General features: G+C 35.0%; 1 protein-coding gene across 1 annotated transcript in view; it reads right to left on the minus strand.

Moving 5' to 3' along the window:
• The window catches only part of ADAMTS20 (ADAM metallopeptidase with thrombospondin type 1 motif 20), a 102,412-nt gene that overhangs the window by 42,320 nt on the left and 36,179 nt on the right, over positions 1–23,913 (minus strand). The window contains exons 10-22 of the mRNA XM_074870396.1: positions 23,477–23,618; positions 22,032–22,136; positions 11,811–11,956; positions 10,257–10,438; positions 10,024–10,160; positions 8,823–8,940; positions 5,474–5,569; positions 4,100–4,266; positions 3,861–3,990; positions 2,689–2,815; positions 1,782–1,992; positions 1,086–1,250; positions 784–948 (exon numbers count right to left, since the gene is read on the minus strand). Of these exons, the coding sequence (XP_074726497.1) occupies positions 784–948; positions 1,086–1,250; positions 1,782–1,992; positions 2,689–2,815; positions 3,861–3,990; positions 4,100–4,266; positions 5,474–5,569; positions 8,823–8,940; positions 10,024–10,160; positions 10,257–10,438; positions 11,811–11,956; positions 22,032–22,136; positions 23,477–23,618 (1,891 nt within the window). The remainder of the gene's footprint in view (positions 1–783; positions 949–1,085; positions 1,251–1,781; positions 1,993–2,688; positions 2,816–3,860; positions 3,991–4,099; positions 4,267–5,473; positions 5,570–8,822; positions 8,941–10,023; positions 10,161–10,256; positions 10,439–11,810; positions 11,957–22,031; positions 22,137–23,476; positions 23,619–23,913) is intronic.

The raw sequence follows: 23,913 nt of genomic DNA on the forward strand, positions 1-23,913 counted from the left end.
ATACTTAATTTCTAAAAGTATATTTATTCTGTATTTTACTAACAGGTTATATGAAAAAAAAATAAAGATCAGCTGCTATTCAGCTATGAATTCTCACTACATCCAAGAAACATCAAATAATCCAACACTTCTGTTGGTTTGAGTAACCTGATCTTATGAAAGCACCATGAAATCGAGTACCTCATTATTTTTTAATTAATTCTCATCTATTTGGTGACAAAAGTTTCCTTTGCAAATTAATTCACTTTTTTCCAGAATTTTGAAGCCACTCTGGTAAACAGATGAGCATCATTACACACAGGAACATATTTTTCAACAGCACTTTCACATAAAGAGATAGTAGATCTTTTATCACCAAAGGTCAAAACAAAACATAACAACAAAATACTAAGTCTTTTTGCCTGCTATTATTAGCATATACACTTCTAAGATCTTAACTAAAGCTACCACAAATACGCCCACACAGCTACAAATATTTGGTCTTTTACCTGTCTCATTCATCTGAATGGTTTGCTACCTACATTTTCATTATCCTGGAGATGTAATACATTCATGTATAAAAGCATCTTTGATATTAAGGCTCAGGGTCAATGACTATTTTAGGCATTTAACTTATATGTGGGTGTTCCTAAATTCTAGGTTAGTCAATAGGAGCGAATAAATATGTGAATCAATCCAACTAAAGTAATTGTTTAAGATCCAACTAAAATGTTTAAAAAGTATTGTTTTGTGAGCACTCATAGTCCGAACTAGAAAACAAGAAGCCAGGAATCCTTTACTCACTGATCCCCAAGGCCCTACTTGCCAAGATGCACATTCACGAAGTTCACACGGTGTTATTGATTCTGGTCTTTCATTTGGGTTACAGAAATCATCTCTCAGTTGTTCATCATTAAGTTGGCACCATACTTGGCGATGTTTCATTCCTTTGCCACATGTCAGAGGACACTGTAAATTATTAATGTCATCAGTTTGTAAAGACATGAATCTGCATTAACGGCTTCACTTTCTTTTAAAACAGCTTATTTTATTTTAATATCAATGAGCAGGACCAAAACTGTCTTAAGTTTTACATGGTTCATTACCTCGCTCCACTCACTAACAGACCAGCTTGGACATAAGAATTCATTGCAACTCTGTGTTACAACTCTTGGAAGTTCCTGGCATTCTCTGTCAGGAAGATGACGACCCAAATTGTTCATACAAAAAGCTTCTCTGGTTCTGACACCTCTTTCACAGCTCCTGGAACACTGTGGTGTATGGACAATATTATGAAACAAGAAACACAACATGATAAAACCAGGTCAAAATACATTATCAGTCTTAAAGTTGAAGGACATTAATGATTGTGTTAGACAGATGTATCCTACATTTAATCCATAGACCGCTAATATGTTTACGTGAGATATATTTGGCACTTTGTTTAGCAGCTCCAAGATAAAGCACTTTAATGAAGATTAAAGCTGAAATTCTACTTATTCCTTTTCTCCAAAATACTCTTAAACTGAATTATTAAAACTGTAAATAAAATATACACCTTTAACCTCCAGATCTCTGCTTACTTCCACAACCAAGCTGCAAACAATTTAGCTACAGTTTCTTACAAAAATACGACAAAGTTGCTGAAATACAAAGATTGGTATTAGCTGCTCCTACAACTCTGCATTTGTCAAACATTGGGTTTAGTTACTTAAAGTAAAAAAATTGATACAGAAATAAAAATTTGATATGAACACTAACCGGAACTATAATGGTACAATTATAAGGTTTTGAATTTGTACCTCTGACCATTCTGTGTAGTGCCAACTTGTTAACATACAGTCACCATGGCAGGGCTCTCTGGTTGGTGGTTTTTGCTGATCAGCACAGTACTTATCATCCACTGGAGCACTGACTCCTTTTGAAATAGAATACTTCATGCAGTGGATCTCTACAGACCGATACCCCGGGCCACACTTTGACGTGCAGTCACTTTTGCCAACATTGTGCCACCTACAAGGATAAACTGTTATAGAAAGCTAACTATGTTTTGAAAAATAAGACCACGGTGAATAAAGCACCCTGAGAATGTACCAAGAATTGTCATGTAAATACAGGTATGCATTTTAGGGAACAGACAAAACTGTAAAATCTATCTCACGACTGGAATTTTCAAAGCAATATAAAAGAATTTGACTCATAGGCTTGAAAACATCTTTTTAAGTTTAAAGGATCTTTTGTCTTAATTTCCTTGGGTGACTCTGAAAAATGTAAGCTATAATTCTAACTGTTCATCCTCTGAACACTTCAGCATGGGCTTTCTTAGAGTGCAAAACCACTCCAAGTCTGTTTAAAATTAGTTCCAGTTGTGGATATGATTCTGGTAGAATAATGTATTCTGCCCAGCAATACAAGTTTTCATGCCAGGATATACAGAACAGATTCACAATCTTAACAAAAGACTTTGTACTTTACCAATAAAAATTACAGAAGTACACTAGCTCTACCTGGATTCAGAGATGTAAACATAATATATAAAACCATTATACCAATAGATTTGAGGAAAGGAAGGAGAGAGAGGAGGGATGAGGGAGGTAGAGAGGGATGGAATGACAGAGGATAAAGCCATCTGAATTACTTTCTTTCAATTGCTATCAACAAAAATATTTAAGAACATAATAGCTCCATCAGTTAGGAACCTCTTTTTACCTTAATTCACACTCTGTATTACACTCCTCAAATACATCTGGTACAGTCGGTATAAGTTCACATCTTTGATCAGACACTACCACATGATCACTTCTACGTATGCATGTTATCCTTCTTCTTCGAATACCTTGAAAAGCAACCAAAAAAAGCAAATAAAGGGTGAAATAAGAGTGTCCTTTAATACTAATGGATTCTATTCATCATTTAGGAATTTAACTGAGATAACCCATTAACACTAATTGATGTATACAGCAGATTCTCAAACAACCTGCCATCTCCTAGCTGTACTACAGTGGTCTCACAAGGATACCAACTTTCAGAAAACTGCAAAAGTGCAACAGTCCATTTACTCATCTGGCTAAGTATTCCAAATGCACCATGTCTGTCCCTTGCTAATTACCATATTTTCAAATCACCGTGTTAATTTAGAGATTGTGAACCTTTTCTTTAAGGAAGCAGAAAATTTAATCACAGGGTACCTAAAAGATCTGGAGTGCTGAGAGAAGTACCACAGTTGACAGATACTTTGCTTCTCTATCATATAAGCATGTCTACAGCCTGACTCAAACCAGAAGAAATTCACCATCACATATCTACAGGCATTTCTAGCACCTGCTAATAGGAGTACCTATCAAAAATCTGCATACATACACTTTATATACATACTTTATACATACTGTGGTTTTATTTTTACACTGGAATGGCCTAACCAATAACAGCTAAAAAAATGTAAAATGTACCTTTAAATAGCTTCATCTCATGTAGCAGATAACCAAAAAAGACAAATAAATATATATGAAAGATACTAGACGAATCAGTGACCATCTGGAAATAGGATAACAGAAGCCTAATACATATTAATAGATATACAATACCACCTTCTAAAGATGAAATAAACTTGATTCAACTTTTTTTTATAAACCACTCCTATGGCTACAAAAGAAAGGAACACAAATGTAGTTTTGAATATAGAATTGCACTGCATAAATACTGAAAACAGCAAAACAAAATCAGAAGCCATTCTTCCCTTAAAGGCTCTGTGCAGCTAAAGTTTACTGAGTGCTGAGTTTCCTCCTTTTACAAGTAGGGGTGAAAAATCTGAGTACTTAAGTCTAGTCCCTTCCTAAATGCCATCAGGTCTTTGGTTCTGGTGACAAAAGAATTCATAGTACCTTGGCACATCCTGCTGCAGTCTTGCCAGGGTCCATAAGGATCCCATGTAAATAGATCACTTCCATCTTCTATTGGGACATTGAATGAATAACGCACGTCAGGGTTGTATAAATTCCCTACACACAAAACCTTAATTGAGATAAAACGATATCTGTTTTTCAGTTAATTTGAACATAGAATTATGAACATAATGATCGTGTAGCAAATTTTCAAACTTATGAAAAAAGTAAACATGCACCTGTAAGGTTAGCTCTTCTTCGATTCTATCAGTGCTGTTAATTCGTTCTATCGTATTGTTTGAACCACTGTACTCAAAAATGGCGCCTTGTATATTGATTTCTCTTTTTGACATGCTTACAACAAAATTTCCATTCAAGATAAAATTCCCATGAATATCAGATAAAGCTATAAGTAAAATAAAATATTGGAAATAAAGCATCTATTTAATTAAAAGATTATATCAATAAAAACTCTTAATATCTTCTCAATACTTAGCTTTATTTTAGTCATGTATAATACTTCAAAGTTCTACCAAACAGTTTCTAATGCATGAATTTAATCCTAACCATCAGTAACTTTCACCTGAGCAGTTGTTATGGATTTTGTCTGCATTAACAACATAACTTTAATAATAGTTGTTCTGCTGAAGGGTTGACTGTAGTCATCACTTTAAATTTGGTTAGGTTCTGCTACTGTAGAAGAAAACAATAATTATCTGTATGTCTGGCCTATTCTACAGCCCACATTCTTGTATTTGCTAGAGCTACTTTTAGTGAAGTAAATTTTAAAGTAAAAATAAATTATTAAGCATTTCTAATAATAATTTAATATGATGATCAATTTCCAACAATATAGATGAATAACAAGTTAAAAATTAAAATTAAAAATAAAGTTTTTAGTAAAGACAGGTTATCTGGGCATTACTACATTTGCAATGGTAGCTAGTGCCAGGGGCTGAGGGTTGTTTCTGTATCCTGCAATATGCATGTGCAACAACAGGGCAACAGGTGGCAAGGAAAACATTTTGAAAACTGGAGTTTGTTGAGTAGGATGGTAATGGAAGAAGAGACGGAAGGAAAATATGCACCAACATTCTCTCAGGCACTTCAGATATAAAGTAAGTACTGTGAAAGAGAACCACCTCACACACTTGCAAATCTATCAACATGGGATCTTTACCCTCAGACATGACAGAAAAAAGAGAAATGTGAGACAACTGGTAAGTTTGCTGAGGATCAGACTGCTTCGTTTATAAACAAAGTGTACACTTCCAAGATTTAAAACCACAAATACCTGCATTATTCCTGAGTTCACTTGTGGAGTTTTAATTAACACTGCCACAACAAAGTAAAAACTTGACATAATGATGCGGTGTGCTATAATTCCTATTCTCTGGCAAATGAATACACACATTTAAGAATTAGAAACCTAACAATATCTCACTCATTTTTCTGAAAACAAATATCTACAGAGACTCAGGCAAATGATGATACGATGTAATTAGATATTTGCTCTAAGGACTTTCTCAGACTTCCGATAATATATCTCCAGAGCAGACCTCTGGCAAGAGCACGAAAACTATCCATCAATGTTATACACAGGAGGCTTTTACCAAGGTAATTGTCATCTTCTGGTTTCCCTGAGTAGCTGTGCTGCCGAATATCAATGTTTGTTGCTCCTTTGGGAATATTTACAACAACATTGTAACCTGCAATGTAATAATTCACTAATTAATTATATACAAAAATAGTCAAATACTAGTAAATACAAACATATGTTTAACTAGTTTTATTCACAAAACCCTACAGTGCAGCAGTGACAACCACTGCTGAATACCCTGATGTTTTAGGAAGGAAATGTGAATATCTTCATGCATATTAAATTTGTTATTGTTTTTTGTTTTGTTTTTTAATCAGTTGAATTTTTATTTTCATAGCTCATTAAAATTCATGCCTATGTTCAGAAATGTGAATTTAATTCTTTACCAATAACAAGTTCAACCTACCCAGAAAAATCTCTAAGAGAGCAGCACTATTCTAGAAAGCAGTCAAGTATATCAAATGGGACTCAGGAAACATCGTGGCTCCTCACAATTTACCCACAAAACTTTTATACTGAATGAGTCACTTAACATGAAATATCTCCACTCCCTGTTTATACAGTTGGGTTAGTTTTTCTCTGTCTCACAAGACTATTGCATGACACCACTCTAAAGAACGAGCCCTAAATACTGAAAATACTGCAGTGTTGCAGGACATACATATAGGTAGATATATCAGACAAACTACCCATGCTTGACAGACATTCTGCTATTTAAAATGTTACCCAAGTGTGGTCCCTTCAAAATACAAAAGCTTCACAAATGAGTCATCGTCTCCTGTAATACCTAATACTACTATTATGGTAGCCCTGTTGTAAGGTAACAAAACAAAGTGCATAGCTGTTTCTCACAGATGCTAATCACAAATTCAAAAAGATTCTTCTGACTAAGAAAAACTCGAGTATCGCAAACATTTGAAACAAATAATAAACACAAACATGCAATATGAAGCATTAATATAATCTTTGTTAACTTTTCCACTTATTTTGCTGTGTTTAACAGTCTTGCCATGATTTAACTTTAGTTGACTCACCTCTGTGGGTAAAAATTTAAATGGCAATATCCTTTTCAATTTCATAATTCATTAACTTCCCAGTGCTTTTAATCTATTAAAACTATGCCATGCATTTAAATGAACATTTCATCTAATCACAGGTCCATAACATTTACCAGCTGGGGGCAGCACTGCAATTGCAAATTGACACACTGCACGCTCTGGATAAATACAAAGCATTTGGTCAATCTTCCAATGTATTGGGAAGAAAAGCAAAATACACTCAAAAAAGCCTCTCATCTCACACACTGAAAACCTTGTGGTAATAGAATGACAGAAGATAACATACGAGAGGAAACTATGAACAAAACTGCATAGCATGTTGTCAAGGCTACACTGGAGAACAGATTACATACTAAGGCACTAAGAATGACCATTTTTCAGGAAATCCACAGATAATCTAATTTGATGCAATAATAATTGCAAAAAAAAAAAAATTATGTGCACAGTAATAAGATTACCATTTCCTAAACTGGAAGCTAAATAAATTAGTATTTCATTGTAATGAATTTCTGATGGTTGTTTCACTACTGCTTAAACACTTAATGACAACAATATAACTGTATGAATACAAACACATACCATGGGCTGCTACTGTCTAATTCCAAATTCTGCCTTAGTAAAATGACTTGTGTCAGTATGGAAGGGGACCAGGTGAAGTTAAAAGAAAAAGATCAAGTGCACAGACTTTAGCATATTTATTTTCTGATCCTAAATCAGAACTTTTTTGGATAAGAACATTTCCTCAGACAATGTTTTCAGTCATTAGCCTAGTGATGTCCTAGATCCCCCAAGGACACTGAAGTTTTAGTGATCAGCTAGCTACAACCTCTTGTGTGCATTGCTGTACTCCTACTTGAGCACACCTGTGTGATAATCCCAAATGTTTAGCATACTGTCCAGTAGTATAATTCAGTATCATCTTTTATATGCTACAATTCCAAGAATTTGAACATAATTTAAAAAATTCAACCAAGTATAATACCAAAATAATAAAACCAGGTTTTCCTCATCCCAAAACGTGGTGGTTTTTTTCCCTCCAACTTCAGATAGAAGCAAATAAGTCTGTGACAATGCAAAGCTGATAAACAGCAGAGAGTGAGACTCTCAATCATTTTTGTATAAATGGCAGTTTCATGTAATGGTCACTTGTATCAGATGTATTTGTGACAGAATTCACGTGCTACCTATAGGCAAAAAGATCTTTCATAGTGGTGGACAATAAAAACACTGGCAGTCCTTTACCCAGAATTATCAAAATAATAGATTGTTTTCCTTGTGTTTTGACTACACGTTCAGAAATCCAGTCTCTAATAGCTGACTGTGTCTTCTTCCAACTTCTCCAGACAGACACAAGAATTTGTTTGGGAAGGATACCTGTATCCCACCTTTTTTTGGTACTTTTTGCTTGGCGCAAGCTCTCTGCCAGGAAAAAAACAAAACAAAACCAAAAACCCAACAGGATATTGGGCATACTTTCTTCTTGGATCAGTAGTTCCTTTGTTCTATGAAGATCCTATTTGGCAGCTCTCTAGGTATCATTTTCACTTTGCCCGTGGTATCTTTCAATCAGTGAAGCGGCATGAAGGAGCCTTTAGGAATCTGATATTAACCTGGAGACTTCTGTCCTTATGTTCTACACTCTAACTACTTAACTGCACTGCTACACACATACAATAGTCTCTCCATACTTCCCAGACAGGACTACATATAGAAGAATTATCAGTAGTGCTGTCAGAGAAACTAAATCAAAGAAAAAAGAATTACCAGGGTTATTCAGAAATTTCTCATTTGCTACATGCCAGTGAAGAGGAAAGAACATAAACATGGCTGCCCATGTTCTCTGGAAAGAGAAGGCTCATATTTCACAGGCTATCTTTTTCACTACAGGAAAAAAGGAACCTCATCAGCTGCTCACACAACAGACATCTTGCTATCTCTTTACACAACCAAAGGGAGACACTGGAATAAGTCCTTCAGCTGCACAGTTTCAGACAAGCCCATGCAAAGTGCAAAGCAGGAAGCATTCTTCCTTTTAAAGTACTTTTAACACTCATCATGTCTTTTATTCGTGTCTTTTGTTTAGACCTTAGAGCAGACTGATTTTTTTTTCCCCTTGAATGGGTTAATGTATCACAGTGTTTTGCCTCCGCATCCTTGAGAAGGCACATGTGACTGAAAATCAGTGATATTTTTTATTGACAGAGGCCCTAAAAAACATACACTGAAATCCTACTTCCTCAAATGTAAAACATAATTTCTAAGCCATACAGAAATGTGCATTAACAGAAAACCAAACCTACATACCGTAACGAGCACTGTTGAAAGTACCTGCAAGAGTCTTACATGAAGAATTATCACCACCACAGATTCCACATTTGTCTCTCCTTGCCTTGGAATTCAAAACGTGATCACAGCCTGCTTGCTACAAAAAAAAAAAAAAATACAACAGCTCTGTGTCACTCAGTCCAATGGAAAACAATGAAAACAAACAATGTAAGCTTCCCACTCCCCCAAAATATTCTTATTCACTGTATGTATCTGGTCTTCCTTGGCAATCCACGAAAAGCATTTTATTTTTTTGGGTGCTGTGATGTAAGGGTAAAACATAATAGTGCTGTGGTACTAAGGAGGTACAATCCAAATACACCTAAGTCAAGAACTGTATAAGAATACATAAGAGTATGTAAAGATTTTGTATAAAAAAACCTCATAGTGTATAAATTTTAACTCATTTTACATTAAAAAGTCTTGGAATCCTAAAAGCAGTATGTATGTGTACACGGTCATCAATTCTTTTAAAGTCTGTCATTACTGCAAAAGAAGTAAAGGAATACACATAGACTATGCTGGTTAAACTAGCATAAGCACAATTTTTGTTTATGTATCTTTATTTAAACTTCCCTTTTTTAAAAATTATGATAAACAGGACAATTCTCTGGCATTTCCTCTTTCCTCTTGATTCAACACTATAAAAAAGGCTACACTTTCTCCTCATCCTGAATTCACTCAGTTTCACCGCAATCAGCAAAACAACCTGGGCTATTAATTGCTGTTAAGCAAAGAATGCAGAAACGATCCCTTTCAAGGGTCAGTTTCTCCTGATTTTGCAATGAAATAATATGTCATCTATCTACTCTTGTATTTTCTACTTTTTTACTTCTTTGATAGTAGAAATGTGATGTCAATAAACACACAGCATGCTTCTTTACTCCCTTTATGACAATTCTGAATGAGTTTCTCTCTGCTCACTTGGACAATATTAACTCTCTTACATGTGAGGCTTAATGAGGAAAGACTGTGGGTCTTCAGATTCAACTGTATGTTCTTCACTTAATTGCCTCCATTTCCAGATCTCTAATTTGCTAGTCATTAAAATTAACTTAAGCAAATTCAAAACATCTTGCTTAACATATTTTCTGTAATGGTCATTTGGATGAATATTTAATATCTACTTTACCATCTGTTAAAACTGATTTTAATAATTAATAAGTTTAGATTCAAATACCCTGCATAAGCCTTGAACACAAAGGTCATTGGTTTCTGCTCCACAGGGAGTACCATCAGCAACTCTGTCCTTCAGCTGATAGTAGGAAGTTGTTCCAGAAACTCGGCAAAAAAGTTTACAGCGATCTTTCATAGAAACTGGAAAGAAAATCCAACAGGTTTCTTGTCTGTTTTAAAACTTTAATTAAAGTAACATTTCTATTTCATTAATGGAAAAAATGTATAATTACTTACTACCACTGTATTTTGGAAGCCAGCGAACAGCAGATGTAAGACCATTGATATTAAAGTGTTTGCCATCAAATTCAGAGCACTGTTGCTCCCGGAAATCTTTTTTGCCTTTTGGACATGAATCAGTATTACATGATCGAAATTTCATCCTGCGGCCAACACAGTACTTTCCTCCGTTTCTTGGTCTAACAAAAACAGGTAAATGTAAAACACACTCAGTTTCTAAAATAGCTGTTTCCCATGAAAAGTGACTTGAGCCACTGATCTAAAGAGGAAAATCTCATACAGCATTCTGCCATCTGACTTTCTCACACACATTCTTATCTTCTATTGCACAATGCATACATTTATACCCAATTGAAGAAAATAAAAAGACCATGTAAAATACTACTGCTGAGGCAAGTGGTAATCAAGATACTGATGTTTATTAATGTCTATTACATTTTTATTTCTCTTACAGTCATAATTATTTTGCCTGGGAAAAACCATTTAATGTTTTTAATTTAATAGCATTTTAACGTTTTTATCAATTTAGCTGAGATTACAGCCTGATTTTTACAGAAGCAGCACCTCCCCCAGTCATCTGAAATTATTATTTTACAGAGTGACAAAGAAAGAAGACAGAGTTAGGAGCTGACACACTCTTTTCTGTAATCCTAATATCAGTTTCAGTTTGGGGATCAAAATAACTAAAAGGGGAAAACTGTAGAAAACACCCCATTTCCTGTAAAGTCTAAAATACATTTCCTAACTGTTATAAACCCTGCTACACAATAATTCGGTATTAGTAGGTTCTTAGGGAGGAAAAAAAGAATAAATCAATGGCATATTAATACTATCAGTTACTACAGACTGACAGAAGCATATCTAATGAAGATCTAGTCTACAGCCTCTTACACATCAGAGAAAATAACATAACCTGGGGTTGTCTGATTGAGGTTCATTTATCCCACTGATAATATCAAGATGACATGACTTGCTAGAAAAACCGTTAAACTACCCAGGCTGCAGCTATGCTTTTGCTTCTGGAGAAGTTAAGGGTAAAGTTCTCATTGAAGTTTATTACACAGAATGAAACCCACATTGAATTATTCAGTCAGGGGAAGTTTCTCATTATAAAGGTAAGGTGTAAATGACTTTGCTGTAACCAGTGTTTCTTGTGGGCACTACTGGTGGTAACTGGTACTTGTGAAAAAGCCTTAAATCAAAGCAAATTAAGTGTTTCACTAAAAGATTACCAGGGAATACATCTGTTTCTTTTTGCAGGTTTTACTCCAAAGAAAGCATCTCAGTGTTTAAAGCATTTAGAGTAAAGCTAGAAAAAAAGACCCTGCCAAAATAGAAATATCTATAAATATGAATGATATAGCTGAGAGACAAGAGTAATCTAAGAGTTCTTTGCATATTAGTCTCTCTTTTCAAACATGGCTGAAACAAGCATTTTTTTAACTGGTGCTTTGAACTAATCTGCGCAACCCACAATATCTTCATTGAACCAATCCGTTATGTTGTAATATCCTGATTGTGCACTAATGTAAAACACAGTAAAAAACATACTCTGGTCTATTGCACAGCCTGGTGGTGCTCTTGATTCCACCTCCACAAGTTCTTGAACATGAGCTATAAGGTCCCCATGGTCCCCATTCTCCATCTACAGGACGCGTCTCCATTTCTTTGCTCACACAAATTCCATGGCGGCAGTGCTGCAGTGGACAAACAAAATAAAATTTGTAAGTCAAACAAAAGATTACACTTCAGGCACAGAAAGAACAAAATTTAAGAGCTCACTGCTCTTAATCTGGGTCTGGACATTTTCTAAAATGTTCAAATTCCTTTAAGATATCTTACCCAGTAGTCATATTTTCAAAAATACTGTCTAGAGTTATTTGTTCTCTATGAAAGCTACTGGATGCTGAATATATCTTTAGGTCTTTAACTTTATTCAAATGCCTATATAACAATCTCAAAATCCTGATCTTGAATTCCTGATATGTTTTCATGCACAAACTTCAAAAATAGATTTACATTAGTCTTTTATGTATGAGATTCTTCCAGGTTAATTTGGAAATTCATGATACAAAAAGTGAAAAGGTATGATACCAAACCACCAAGAAATTCAGGGTGTTTTGAGCATCCCAAAAGGTAAATAACTAGTGGGATTGTTTGGGAAAAGCAATCAAGCATTTAAAACCTTGTTTATGCTAAAGCAAGATGATGCTATAGATTCATGCTTAAACTCAGACTTTCACACCTGTAACAATAGGTGTAAAATATTTTATATTTTTATCTATATTTTGCAATCATTTTATATTTACTGCTAATTTAACAACATTACTATTACCATTAAAACTGAATTAATAGTTAAATAATAATTCTTAGAGCAAGATACTTCATTGCAATGTCTATTATGTCATTTCAGATTTTACTCCTGTTTAAGAACTACCTATTTCCAACTAAGAATTTAGATAGAGGTGCAATTTTCATTTCATCTGCTGAAATTCACATTATTGAGGTGACAAAGATTGCAAGACTATTCTGTTGTGGTCATGTCAGTTATGAGACTTCACCACCCCATATCTGTAAACTGTTATTATTTATAGAAAATTGTAATTAATAGCTATTTTTTTCAGAAGAATGAAGTGATCAGTCTCTTACTTCTAAGTATTTACTATTTAAGTCTTTGACTCTGTAAATGTTTATCCACTTCAGTGGTTACTCAAAAAGTACATGAAAAGTCTAAATGAGAATCTTATGATTGGTGCATGTATGACTTTTTCCAAAGAACCTGCAGGAATTACCAGCACTAATCCTATTGATGACTTCTGGCAGTTGGAATTCTAATTCATTTCTATGCTTTAGAAAATCCCAAGTGGTATATTTGATCACAACATAGTAGAATAGTTTACATACTAAAATAGAATATTTACAAGATACTATAATGTCAGCACTATGTCTCCTGCTGACTTCTATGTGGATAACAGGTCCTCAACTTTGCCCTTGACTCCAAACACCCTCTGAAGCATCAAAGACTGCCCAGACAAGACAAGACACTGGGCAGGATGCTCTACATGGGGTCAGTGCTCATACACAATAGAGAGAACTCTTTATTTTAGTTGACTGTTTGCAGACTCAGGATTAGACTGATGATTATGTTTGCTGTCAGGAGGGATTCTCCTAGTCATATTGACAGGGAGTGGCTTATTCCATCTTTCCCTGCAGTACATACGTGAATCAGTCACTAGAATCATCAGAACAGATTATATCAACTCAACTGCTTGTTATTTCTGAAGTTGAGGCTTTGCCTCTCTACTCTGTGACACAAAACAGCTTCTAATTACCTTAAAGTCTAGAAGGGTTTCAGAAAATAAAGTCTCTGACACATAAAACAATTTAAGAACCTCTGATAGACAGAAGATAAAATAATTCAAGGATTCCCCCCTTTTTAGAACTATTTTAAATGTTACATAGAATTTCTCAAGAGTTATTATGATGTTACAAATTTATTGTAATTTATTTATTGTGATTTATTTATCAATTAACAAAAATTTTGCTGAACACACAGAAATGACATGTGCATTCTTTTTGAATATACCCAAATGACACAAAACTCAAATAGCGTTCAGTGGTTTTATCACTGCATAAAATAATTCCTAGAAGCAATTTTTTCCTAATTAGTATACACTTTTATTATATTGATACTTATGCTCATATGCTAACAATCATTTTGCTCTCAAAATAGTAATTTGTCACAGAATCAGATTCTCTCTTCTGAGTTCCTAACCCAACTTTGTGATAAAACTGCCTGCCTGTATAATTCTTAGTAACACTGACTCTTGCACGTGGGCTGTATCTTTAAAGCCCTGAATGCCTTCCTCTAAGAATATGACCATTCAAGGTGATTTTCAAGCCCAAAGCAAACACACAACAAAAGCTAGATCCGTCTTGTCATACAACCATTTAAATGAGCCAGCAAACTGGCCAAATCATCATTTGCTTGGGGCGAAGACTAATGCTTTAACTTAACACCAAAAAGACACCATTATTTCACTGCACACCCGCACATGATTTCTCACTGCAGTGCTTACTGCTAGTTTTTAAAACTTTTTTCAAGATGCCCTTAGGGTACCTGTGTACCCAAACCTTCTAGTACCTAGCATCCAGTACCTAGCAATAAAAGATAGACTTTTACATAATGTATCCATAAGTTAAATATGAGGAAACATTAAGAAATCACCTTTCCAAGAACTGTCATTAGCGTCTTAGGAAATACTTCTTCACTATTATAGGCTGAAGATTCTAAATCCCCCTTCACAGAATTAATACTGCATCCAAATATGGGACAGTGACCTAGAGTTTAGGTTCTTCTTCCATCCACAAAAATATTTACAAAACTTGAAGGGAGATTTCAGGAAAAGACAGAGTTGTAAAACACAATTTTATGCAACAGCATTATTTTGATCCATAAAAATGCAAAGCACATGTTCACATCTGGGATTTTAATAGCTTATTCAACAAACTTGTCTCAGCTATTATTCTGCTGCATTCCTACAGAAGCAATATGATGAAGTCACAGTAGAAAACTCCTGCACCAGACGCATTCCAGATGTTCCTCTGTGCTTGCTTGAATCATTACTTCACTGAGAATACTATGGTAAACAGAACTTTCATAAATTTAAATATAATCACTAACAATTTTTTTCCTACACTTGTTTTGGCAAATACAATGTATGCATCATGTAAAGTGGGTATCACTTGTAATTCCAAACATACTGATTGCAGCAAGTGGCAACTCTGATCTAGTCAAGGTCAACAGTTGGGTTTTCTGTCAAAAAAAGGCAGAAATTCCAACTCAAATCCACATGTAATTACTGTATCCTCGGAGATGAGAGGGAGGGTTAATGGTTCGAATTTGGGATCAATGAACCTACAGGTACCCAGATTTGTATTTATTAAACACCTGTTTATAATAAGCAGTTTTGACTCTTGTCTATGTATTAAGCCTACTTTGTAAACTCATTTCAGTTACTTTCAACTTATAGCTTACTGAACTAGCTAAATTTCCAGGAAAGCAATTTTGAAAGAAATTATCAAAGTGTTAATTGTCAGGCTATGCTCGATTTCGACTGAATCAAGGAGAGTGATAGATGCATGCAGATCAGGACTACAGCTCTTCTGAAATCAAGTACTTCATACACAGCCTGGTATGTCTCACAGCAGGAAAAGGACTCCAAGTTCACTCTTACTGCCTATATTTTCCAGACTACTCCCAGAGATACACATGGTTTTTGAAAATCTTGGGGCAAAGATTGAAATACTGATGCTCAGTGTATGAGGACATGGTTTCATGCACTGGAACCCCATATAGCCTTGCAGAAAAGGAGGCTCAGGAAAAACTATTCATCTACTCCCAGACACCAATGTGTTTCCACGAATGCTACTGATAGCTGCTGGTGCTTCTAAAAGGAAAGATGATTGAACACTGAAGACAAGTATGAAGAGAAAATGAAAAGGACAAAGCATTGCAGAAGTGGACATGATGGTCTGTATTTTGCCTTCCAAATATCTAATTTTATTGTTTTTCTTTTTGCCTTATAAAATACAATTTCTTCACTCCTGATATCCAGGCAGGGCCCTGAGAATGACTATGAGCCAGTGAATAGCATGGGAAAATTAAGCTGTAGTGGACTGAATGCTGGAAAGGAAAACAGGCATAGCTGGTGCCACAAAACAGATAAACACTAAATGTGGTGCTGCAGCACAAGATCAGTTCACTATAAAGCATCTGGACTGTAGCTGAGGCCTGAGCATAAACTGTCTCAAAGTAGATTCCAATCATATAGAGCTGGGAAAGGAGTACAAATCTTAGAAGTTACACAGATTCAGCACATAACCCCATGAGCAGGGAGTGAAGATAAGAACACCCACTCAGATGAATGCCGAAGTCCACAAATCTCAGAGCTGCTGTTTCTGGCTGTATTTATGTCTATGGGATGTTCCCATTCATTCCCTTCAATGAATGTACTGCTAAAGACCTCTCTCTGCCTTGTCTGCTGCAAGTGAATATAAGGAAACATTTTGCTGTACATTAGACCTATGCCTGCTCTCCATCTTCTTCCTATAAGAAAACACATTGCTCAAAGAACCAAGACTAGAAGTGGGGCCTAGAGCATATAGTAACAGCAAAAACAGAGCGCTTAGTAAAATCATTATACAAGACAGAAGAAATAGAGCTTGGAGAAATGTCTAACTGAAGTTGTAACTATGGTATCTCTGTAGCATGGATTTTCAGACAAGCCTACATTTAATACTCAGATGAAATTATCTACAAAACCCACACTATTTTAATAATTTTTTCAACATTTTCAATCTTTTTCTTGAAAAAAATCTACATGCTTTATTTCTCCCTTGAAATATTCCCACAGAAAACTTTTCTGAATCACATCTCATCAGAAAAGTATTTCACAAAAATCCCTGTTTATAGTAAAAATTCTTGGTTTGAGCCCTTAAATATACTCTACTCTGTTTTTATAGTTCAAAAGAACTTCTGCTGCTTCCCAGATGGTTAACATATCCCCCATCACCCAACTTTCATCTGAATTTTTTATAATTACTTTACATATATATACACACATATAATGAATTATTCTTTCAGATTAACTATCTTCATGTATTACATTCATGAAGTAGCCAAGCAATGCAATGATCTTTAGAAGAAATCAATACATGGGTAGTAACCTACAACTGAAGAACAGCAAATATACTTCAGAATCAGAGACCGGTACTACTTTTGCTGATTAAAGCAATTATTTATTGGTCTGCATCCCCATTCTCGATTGTCTCTGTACCCCTCTCTATGTGGCTATAAAGGGACTAGGATAAAATCTTAATTCACTCAATAGCTGTTCTAGATACTTTTAGAGACTTTAGCTCAATATACAATATATATCTATAGGGAATAGAAGTAATAAACATTTCTCTCAAATGCACAATGGCACATGCTTTCCAATCAAACTGTTATTTATATCATGTAGATTCCCTTGCTGTTAAACAGCTTTTACCAGACTTTTCTGACATTTGATTTTTCGGTGTTTAAGTAGCAAACTGTCATTATACAGAACACTGGGACAGCTCCAGGACATGGAAAAGTTTGGGTCAGAATTACATAGCTACCTCCTACCTCTCCCTTCCAATGTCCAAGGAATTAATGGAATATGGGCTTATTTGTATACTGCTCAGGAATCCATGAAGGATCAGAGTGCAACCCTTTTGAGTGTTGAAAAAAAAAACCTATTAAAAAAAAGACACTTTATTGGGTATTTTTGCTGTTATTTTCATAGTAAAAAAATACTTGTCCTGAGAATGCCACTCATAGAAGATAGATGGCTTCACCAAATATTCTTCTTTGGAAGTGGTTTTTTTGACTCAGATGTTCATCACCAACTCCAACAGATGACTTACCATTACTGGAATATCATGTAAACTACATTGCTAAAACCTGCATCACTTCATTATACAGAAGCCATGATTCTGAGCCAGGTGTAAGCTGGAGATGGATATGTGTAAGGAGAGTTTGTGTATCAGTTGGCTTGTAACCAATTTGGTTACACCTAACGGTGTAGATATTTCTTTTCCATAATACTACTATCTTATTACTCCTTTTAATTAGGTCCTCCATAAAATGGGATTAAGTATTTTCTGTGAATGACATCAACCACACTGTGAAAACTGTACCCTGTAGATTTAGAATTATGAACTAAACAGTGAATCTAGGGATTCTACCTACTAACATTATTTTGTGGTGTGGGTTGGTTTGTTTTTTTTTTAAATCTGAACAAAGATGTTCAACATGCCAAAACCTGAATCACTCTCAAACTTACTTCTTTGGAATTTCAGAAAGGAAGGAAAAAAACCCCAAACTTCCTATGCTCAAGGCACGGAGAAATCTTTTGTACTATCTGAGAGTAAATTCCTCACTACAGAAACCCTCCCAAAAAATAAAACAGATAGTAAGAGAAAAGAAAGCAGTTGAAAACATAATCCAAACAGATAATACCGAGAGCCTGCTGGTCTGCAGAAATTTCAAAGAACAAAGAAATTTCTGACTAGAATGCAACAAGGAAACCTAAGAGAAAATGGGGCTAAAAGATCTGCTCTAAGTTGTTCACATCTCCTAAACATCCATCAAATTAGCTCCTACCTGGAACGTGATGGCAAGAATTATGATGGTTTAGAGAAGGAAACTGCACCAATTAAAGCATTCCAGTTTCTGTCCTAATGGAAAATAACTCTCTCGTACGTCTTGTAATACATAGAGACCTGCTCTGATATCTTAGTCCTCAATGTAGCATATATTGTTCTCACTGTGATTTATTATGTTTTTAATTTGTACATATAGTTTATATCATCACAACAAAAATTACAACTGTATATACAAAATTAATTGTGGCATCCAGTGAGCATGCTACCTCCAACTAATCATATGGCACAGTTCTTAATTCTGAAGATACTCCCATGGTAGCTTTGATTACAGAGACAAGACACAAAAAATCATATTTAATATTTTTCATGTCATTGTGCCTCATTATACAATAAAAATAACATTTTAATAAAAACTTTATATTGTGGTTATTGCATATAACTGTATTTAGGAAGGCAATTCAGGAACATATAACTTTGTATTTAATAATATCTCTCACAAAAGAACACCAGAAACGCTTTCAAGTAGTTTCAAGGAATACCGATGTAGTCCTATGGTGTGTAGAAATTCACCACTGCAAAACTTGTATATGTTTACATATGGCATGTCTAGATATATTTACTATCATTTTGTCTCTGAAGTACCAATCAAGCCAAAAAATTTAAAGGCTGCATCCTCTGCTTCAGGGAAGGTCTGTGTGATGTTACAAGAGCTGACAGAAGCTTAAGACTTCCTACAGATATTTGTGAACCCCAGTAAGCAGACGAAAAGCACCTGAAGTGATGAGACACAACATGAATATCAATGGAGTGCGAAACTGTTCTCAGACACAGCAGAACTGCTACTTACAGCCTCCTGTCAGAATGTATAAAAAGAGGAAGTAAACAGAAGTTTTCAGATACTTCAGCAGAAGCCCAACATGCAAATATAATTAATTTTTGCAGGTAACTCTAGGATGAACAAAGTACAGTTTGATCAGCTCAAAGAAATTTGACTAGACAGCAAATAGAAGTAAAAGTGAAAGTTTTCTATTTTAGTATATTAATTTGAGACAATTAATAATATTAACTCTACACAATTAATACAGGAAATGTTCAAATTCCCAATAAAATATTTTTACTCTTTAAAGACACTAACATGTTAGGCTGCATCTTCCCTTCAGTGTTCTAAGGAAATGCTAGCCATACCTACTACTGAGCTCTAGAGGCATGTGCACCATGAGACTTACAAAACACAATTCGCTTTCAAAATGTGTGCATGCTGATAGATTGCATATGGCAAGAAGATAATCCATTAAGAAGTGCAGGCACTCAGGAAAAGCTGTTTGCTCACTCACTTGAGAGTCCCTGATATTATTAGATTCTTATCTTCTTGTAGTTTTGGGGTAAGGAAAGATACGAGGACTGTTAAAGCAGTCCATAGAGCAAGATCCACTAATCAGGCACACAACCTGAAGAAAAAAGACATTACTATAAAAAAAAAAATCATGTGTAAAATCTGAGCTTAAAAAGTTGATACTAAAATTACAAATACCTTAAATGGATCTGTTCTGTATTCTCCACAGCAATAATGCTGCAAATACCAAATATAAATTTGTTTAGCTTGCTGGCAAATATAAATTACAATTACTAGTCACCATGTCTTACTCCCATTAACATCAACAGAAACTTGCTGACTGAGCTTGAAAGGAGCTGACCCTTAGACAGGTACAGATGACAATTTGTCAGATTAATTGCTGTTCTTTCTTACATCTTTCAGAGGTAATGACTATAATTAGCTCTTCACTTCCTAGAGAAAATTTGTTTCACTGCAGTAATTGCATAAAATAGGTTTTTGTTTTCTTTTATATAAGAAGTCCTCTGATGTTGGCAAATTAGAGTCAAGGGAATTGAACTAAAGACTATACATGAAGTTTATATAAAGATGAACTTTTTCTGATCAGTGACTCACTGAAAAATGGATTAAACATTATAACACCAGCTGCATGCATAGGATTTCATCAAGCAAAGCGTCCACTGCAACCTTCAAATAACTTTTCCTAATCTTACAAGAGAAAGAAATAATTTGAGACAGTTTACCCACTAAATTGTTATCCATTAAGACAGTATTTTCAAATTCCTCACTACTACTGTCTTACCAAATGCAGAAGAAGAAAAATAAATCTGTAAAGAGTAAAAGTTATTGGGGGAAATTGAGTAGTAACTGAGTGAAATGTAGCAGCCTATTATAAATAGAAATTAGACTACATATTTTTTAATCATCTTTAAACCTATGAAACTATTAAAAGATAAAAAGTTAACTTTGCTCCCACAGCCCCTGAAGCTGCCAAAGCACACTACTATTAAAAGCTGCTCAGCATAATAAACCAGCCATAATTAAGGTAACCACTGTCATATCCGAGCACATAAAAAAATCTCTGAAATATTTATTTTCACAATGCTCTGACAGGTAAGAAAATAATTCTGTTTGCTGGAGGTGAACTAAGACACAGAGAAGCCAAAGACTAGATTGGCAAAGAACGCACATACCTAATTTTTGTTCACTTCCCAAACTACATATAAATCCAAAACTAAAACCCTCAAATCTTCACTGATAACTCTCGATTCAACAAGCCTCCACCACTACTTCTGTTTCTATCAAAATTCTGTAAGTGCCTTGACTATATCTACTAATTAGATATTCATGACCCTTATGGACAGCCCAAGAAATGTTAGATCGTACAAAGATACAGATCAAGATCTGCATTCAAAAACAGCCTGCCAGATGAGGAAGTAGTGAGCTGCACTCATCACCCTAACACTCTTTACCAAATGAACCAATGAGCAGGGTATAGGAAATCCAGCTTCCATTTCTTCTTTTTTCATGTGTCAAAGCATTCAACCCATACCTCATACAGCCAGGCAGTCCTACACATTAGGGTATAAGTGAGAAGACAGCTCCTGGTTTTTAGTACTGAACAGATCCAAGTAGCCTGAGTTATATTACAATAGGCAAGACTGTATATGAATGCCGGTTATTAAGGCACCTAACTGGAGCAGGTGAAGAGGTGCTGATACAATGGTCTGAAGCAGATACAATGCACAACTATCTACTGAAACCAGGATTCTAATCCAAAGACTCCTCTTTCCAAAAAAGTGTACTCCTGTATCTAAGTCACTCATACTTAATTCGTTCTGGTCCAGTGAAACAGCCTCAGCAAGACAAACTGGGGGAAAGGAAACATGCTTTTGGGGTATCTTGTTTCCAGGAAACTCAACCAGCACTACCAATGAGGAAAAAACACAACTTGTTATGAATGATCTGAACTTTTCAAACAAAAGGAAAGATGGCAGCTTTCCCCTGAGGTCTTCCACCTGTTTTTAGCCAATGTGGCATCTGTAAACTTTTATAATTATTCTGAACAGACAATCTATGTTATTTATGCCACAACATTACAGGACTAAGAGAAACTGCAGGTAAAGTCATGTGGATACTGTTCACACAATCAGTATGCTACAGGCGCAGTATTGCCACACTGATCTTTCTTACCTACATCAACAATTTTGCCATATACAAGTACCGAGAAACAAATCAAGGCTTACCATTCCCACACCACAAACTGTTCCATCAGCCAAAGGCATGTGCTGAGTACGACAACCCTTGTGAACACCTTCTGTGCTTGTGCACCATAAGCGTTTGCATTGTTTCTAAAAAGAAAACAAGATTACTTTTGTTGTACCTGTAACACCATTTTAGACATTACTTGGGGTATTTGTATTGTTTTCTCATACTATGTGGACTTAGTGTTTGCTATCAGCACTACCATTTTTCACAGATAAAACCCCACAAAAACAAAATGGATTTTGCTTAAGGTCAGGCAGGAATGTGGAATATTTGAAACTGATTCCATTAGAAGTAGTAGATAACTTCATTTTCTTATTCAGTACAAAATTTACTAAGAAGGTATGTAAGAGGTTACGGTTGATACTATGCAGCACAGTTTGCATATAATCCCCAGAAAAAGACTAACTGGAATTCTTCTTAAAAATACACTGACCAGAAAATTAAGAAGAAAGCCTCCTTTTCAAGTTGTTAAAAGACTCTTAATGGACAAATAACCTTTACGGATTACAAAATTTACAAAGCAGTCTTCAGTAACACCATCTTCAGGTCTTTGAATCCCCCTTTACTTTTCTACAATATTGCCATAAAGCCTGACTCCTCCAAAACAACATTTTACCTCACCAAAAGCTCCACTTAATTCAGTCTGAATCTGTTCTTAAATTCTCTCCTTCAAACAGCTTCAACAAGCCATGCAATACCAGTAGATGTATTTGACAAGTTGGTTCAAAATCTAACTCTACATAACATCTTGACAGTAATGAATGAAGTCATAATGTTATATTTGTATTTATTTTATATTGCACTAGCTACATTATATTTTCAAAATACAACTGAAGTTTCAATATTAATCCACTCAAGCTTTCTTTCCAGATCCCAATTTTGCTTTCAATAAATTTTTGGTTAAGTATACAAAATGTACACTCTAACAGGCATGAAAATATTCTTGATAAAGTAGAGAGAATCTATACTTTGGATCAAACATTTAGAACAAATATTTGAATTAATATATTGATTGCCAAGTTGTAAATTTTAAAAAACATTAAAAGAAGCAGGTAAGGAAGACCTGTTAATGTAAGATAGGAGCTATAATGTGAAAACATTTGTAGAAAGTGTTGAAATAACTCCCCTTCAGTAGTTGCAGGAAGCCTTAATTTATACAGCTTTAGATCTTTAAAAGAAATTACAATCACATCCACAGATGTGCAAATCAAAATGAATGAATCCTACTTTTTAATTCTATGTATTTCTAGCATATGGAGCTGCAATGTTCTCCACTGAACTCTTCCCCCTTCAACAGAACAGAACTTGAAATTTTACATATTTCAGGATAAAATTCATCCTAAACAAGAAGTCCTGAGGTTTAATTACCTTTCAGTAATTTTTTAGTATAGATTGAACATGACTTTGTGTGTTGTTCACTCACCAGATACGGGCATACTTGTGACCCAAGACCAAACATGAGTTCACACTGCTTGTTGACATCATACATTGACCCAGGCAGCTGAGAGGAAAGATCATATATTCTTCCACTAGGTTTGTCTAGGAGGCATTCACCATAACCAGTACTGTTGTAAAAACAGGAACAAAATGTGAATAAATCCCTCTTAATTCATTGGAAGACTATTCACACAACACTTACACATGCATATCTCAGTGGAGTTATGGGTTTGCCCTACCTGCCTACATAATGACTTTAATAAAATAAACCAGGTCATTTAATTTTCTTTTATTGGATTTTGCATTAGATCCACCAAACAAAGCTTAAGATTTTTGCCTTCTGGCTGTCATTTCTCATTTTCACATTCTTACAGGGAAAAAAAAAAAAAGATGGTACTGCCTAAATTATACCTACCACTTATT

The sequence above is a fragment of the Strix uralensis genome, chromosome 5 (assembly GCF_047716275.1).
Source record: "Strix uralensis isolate ZFMK-TIS-50842 chromosome 5, bStrUra1, whole genome shotgun sequence".
NCBI classification, from domain to species: Eukaryota; Metazoa; Chordata; class Aves; order Strigiformes; family Strigidae; genus Strix; species Strix uralensis.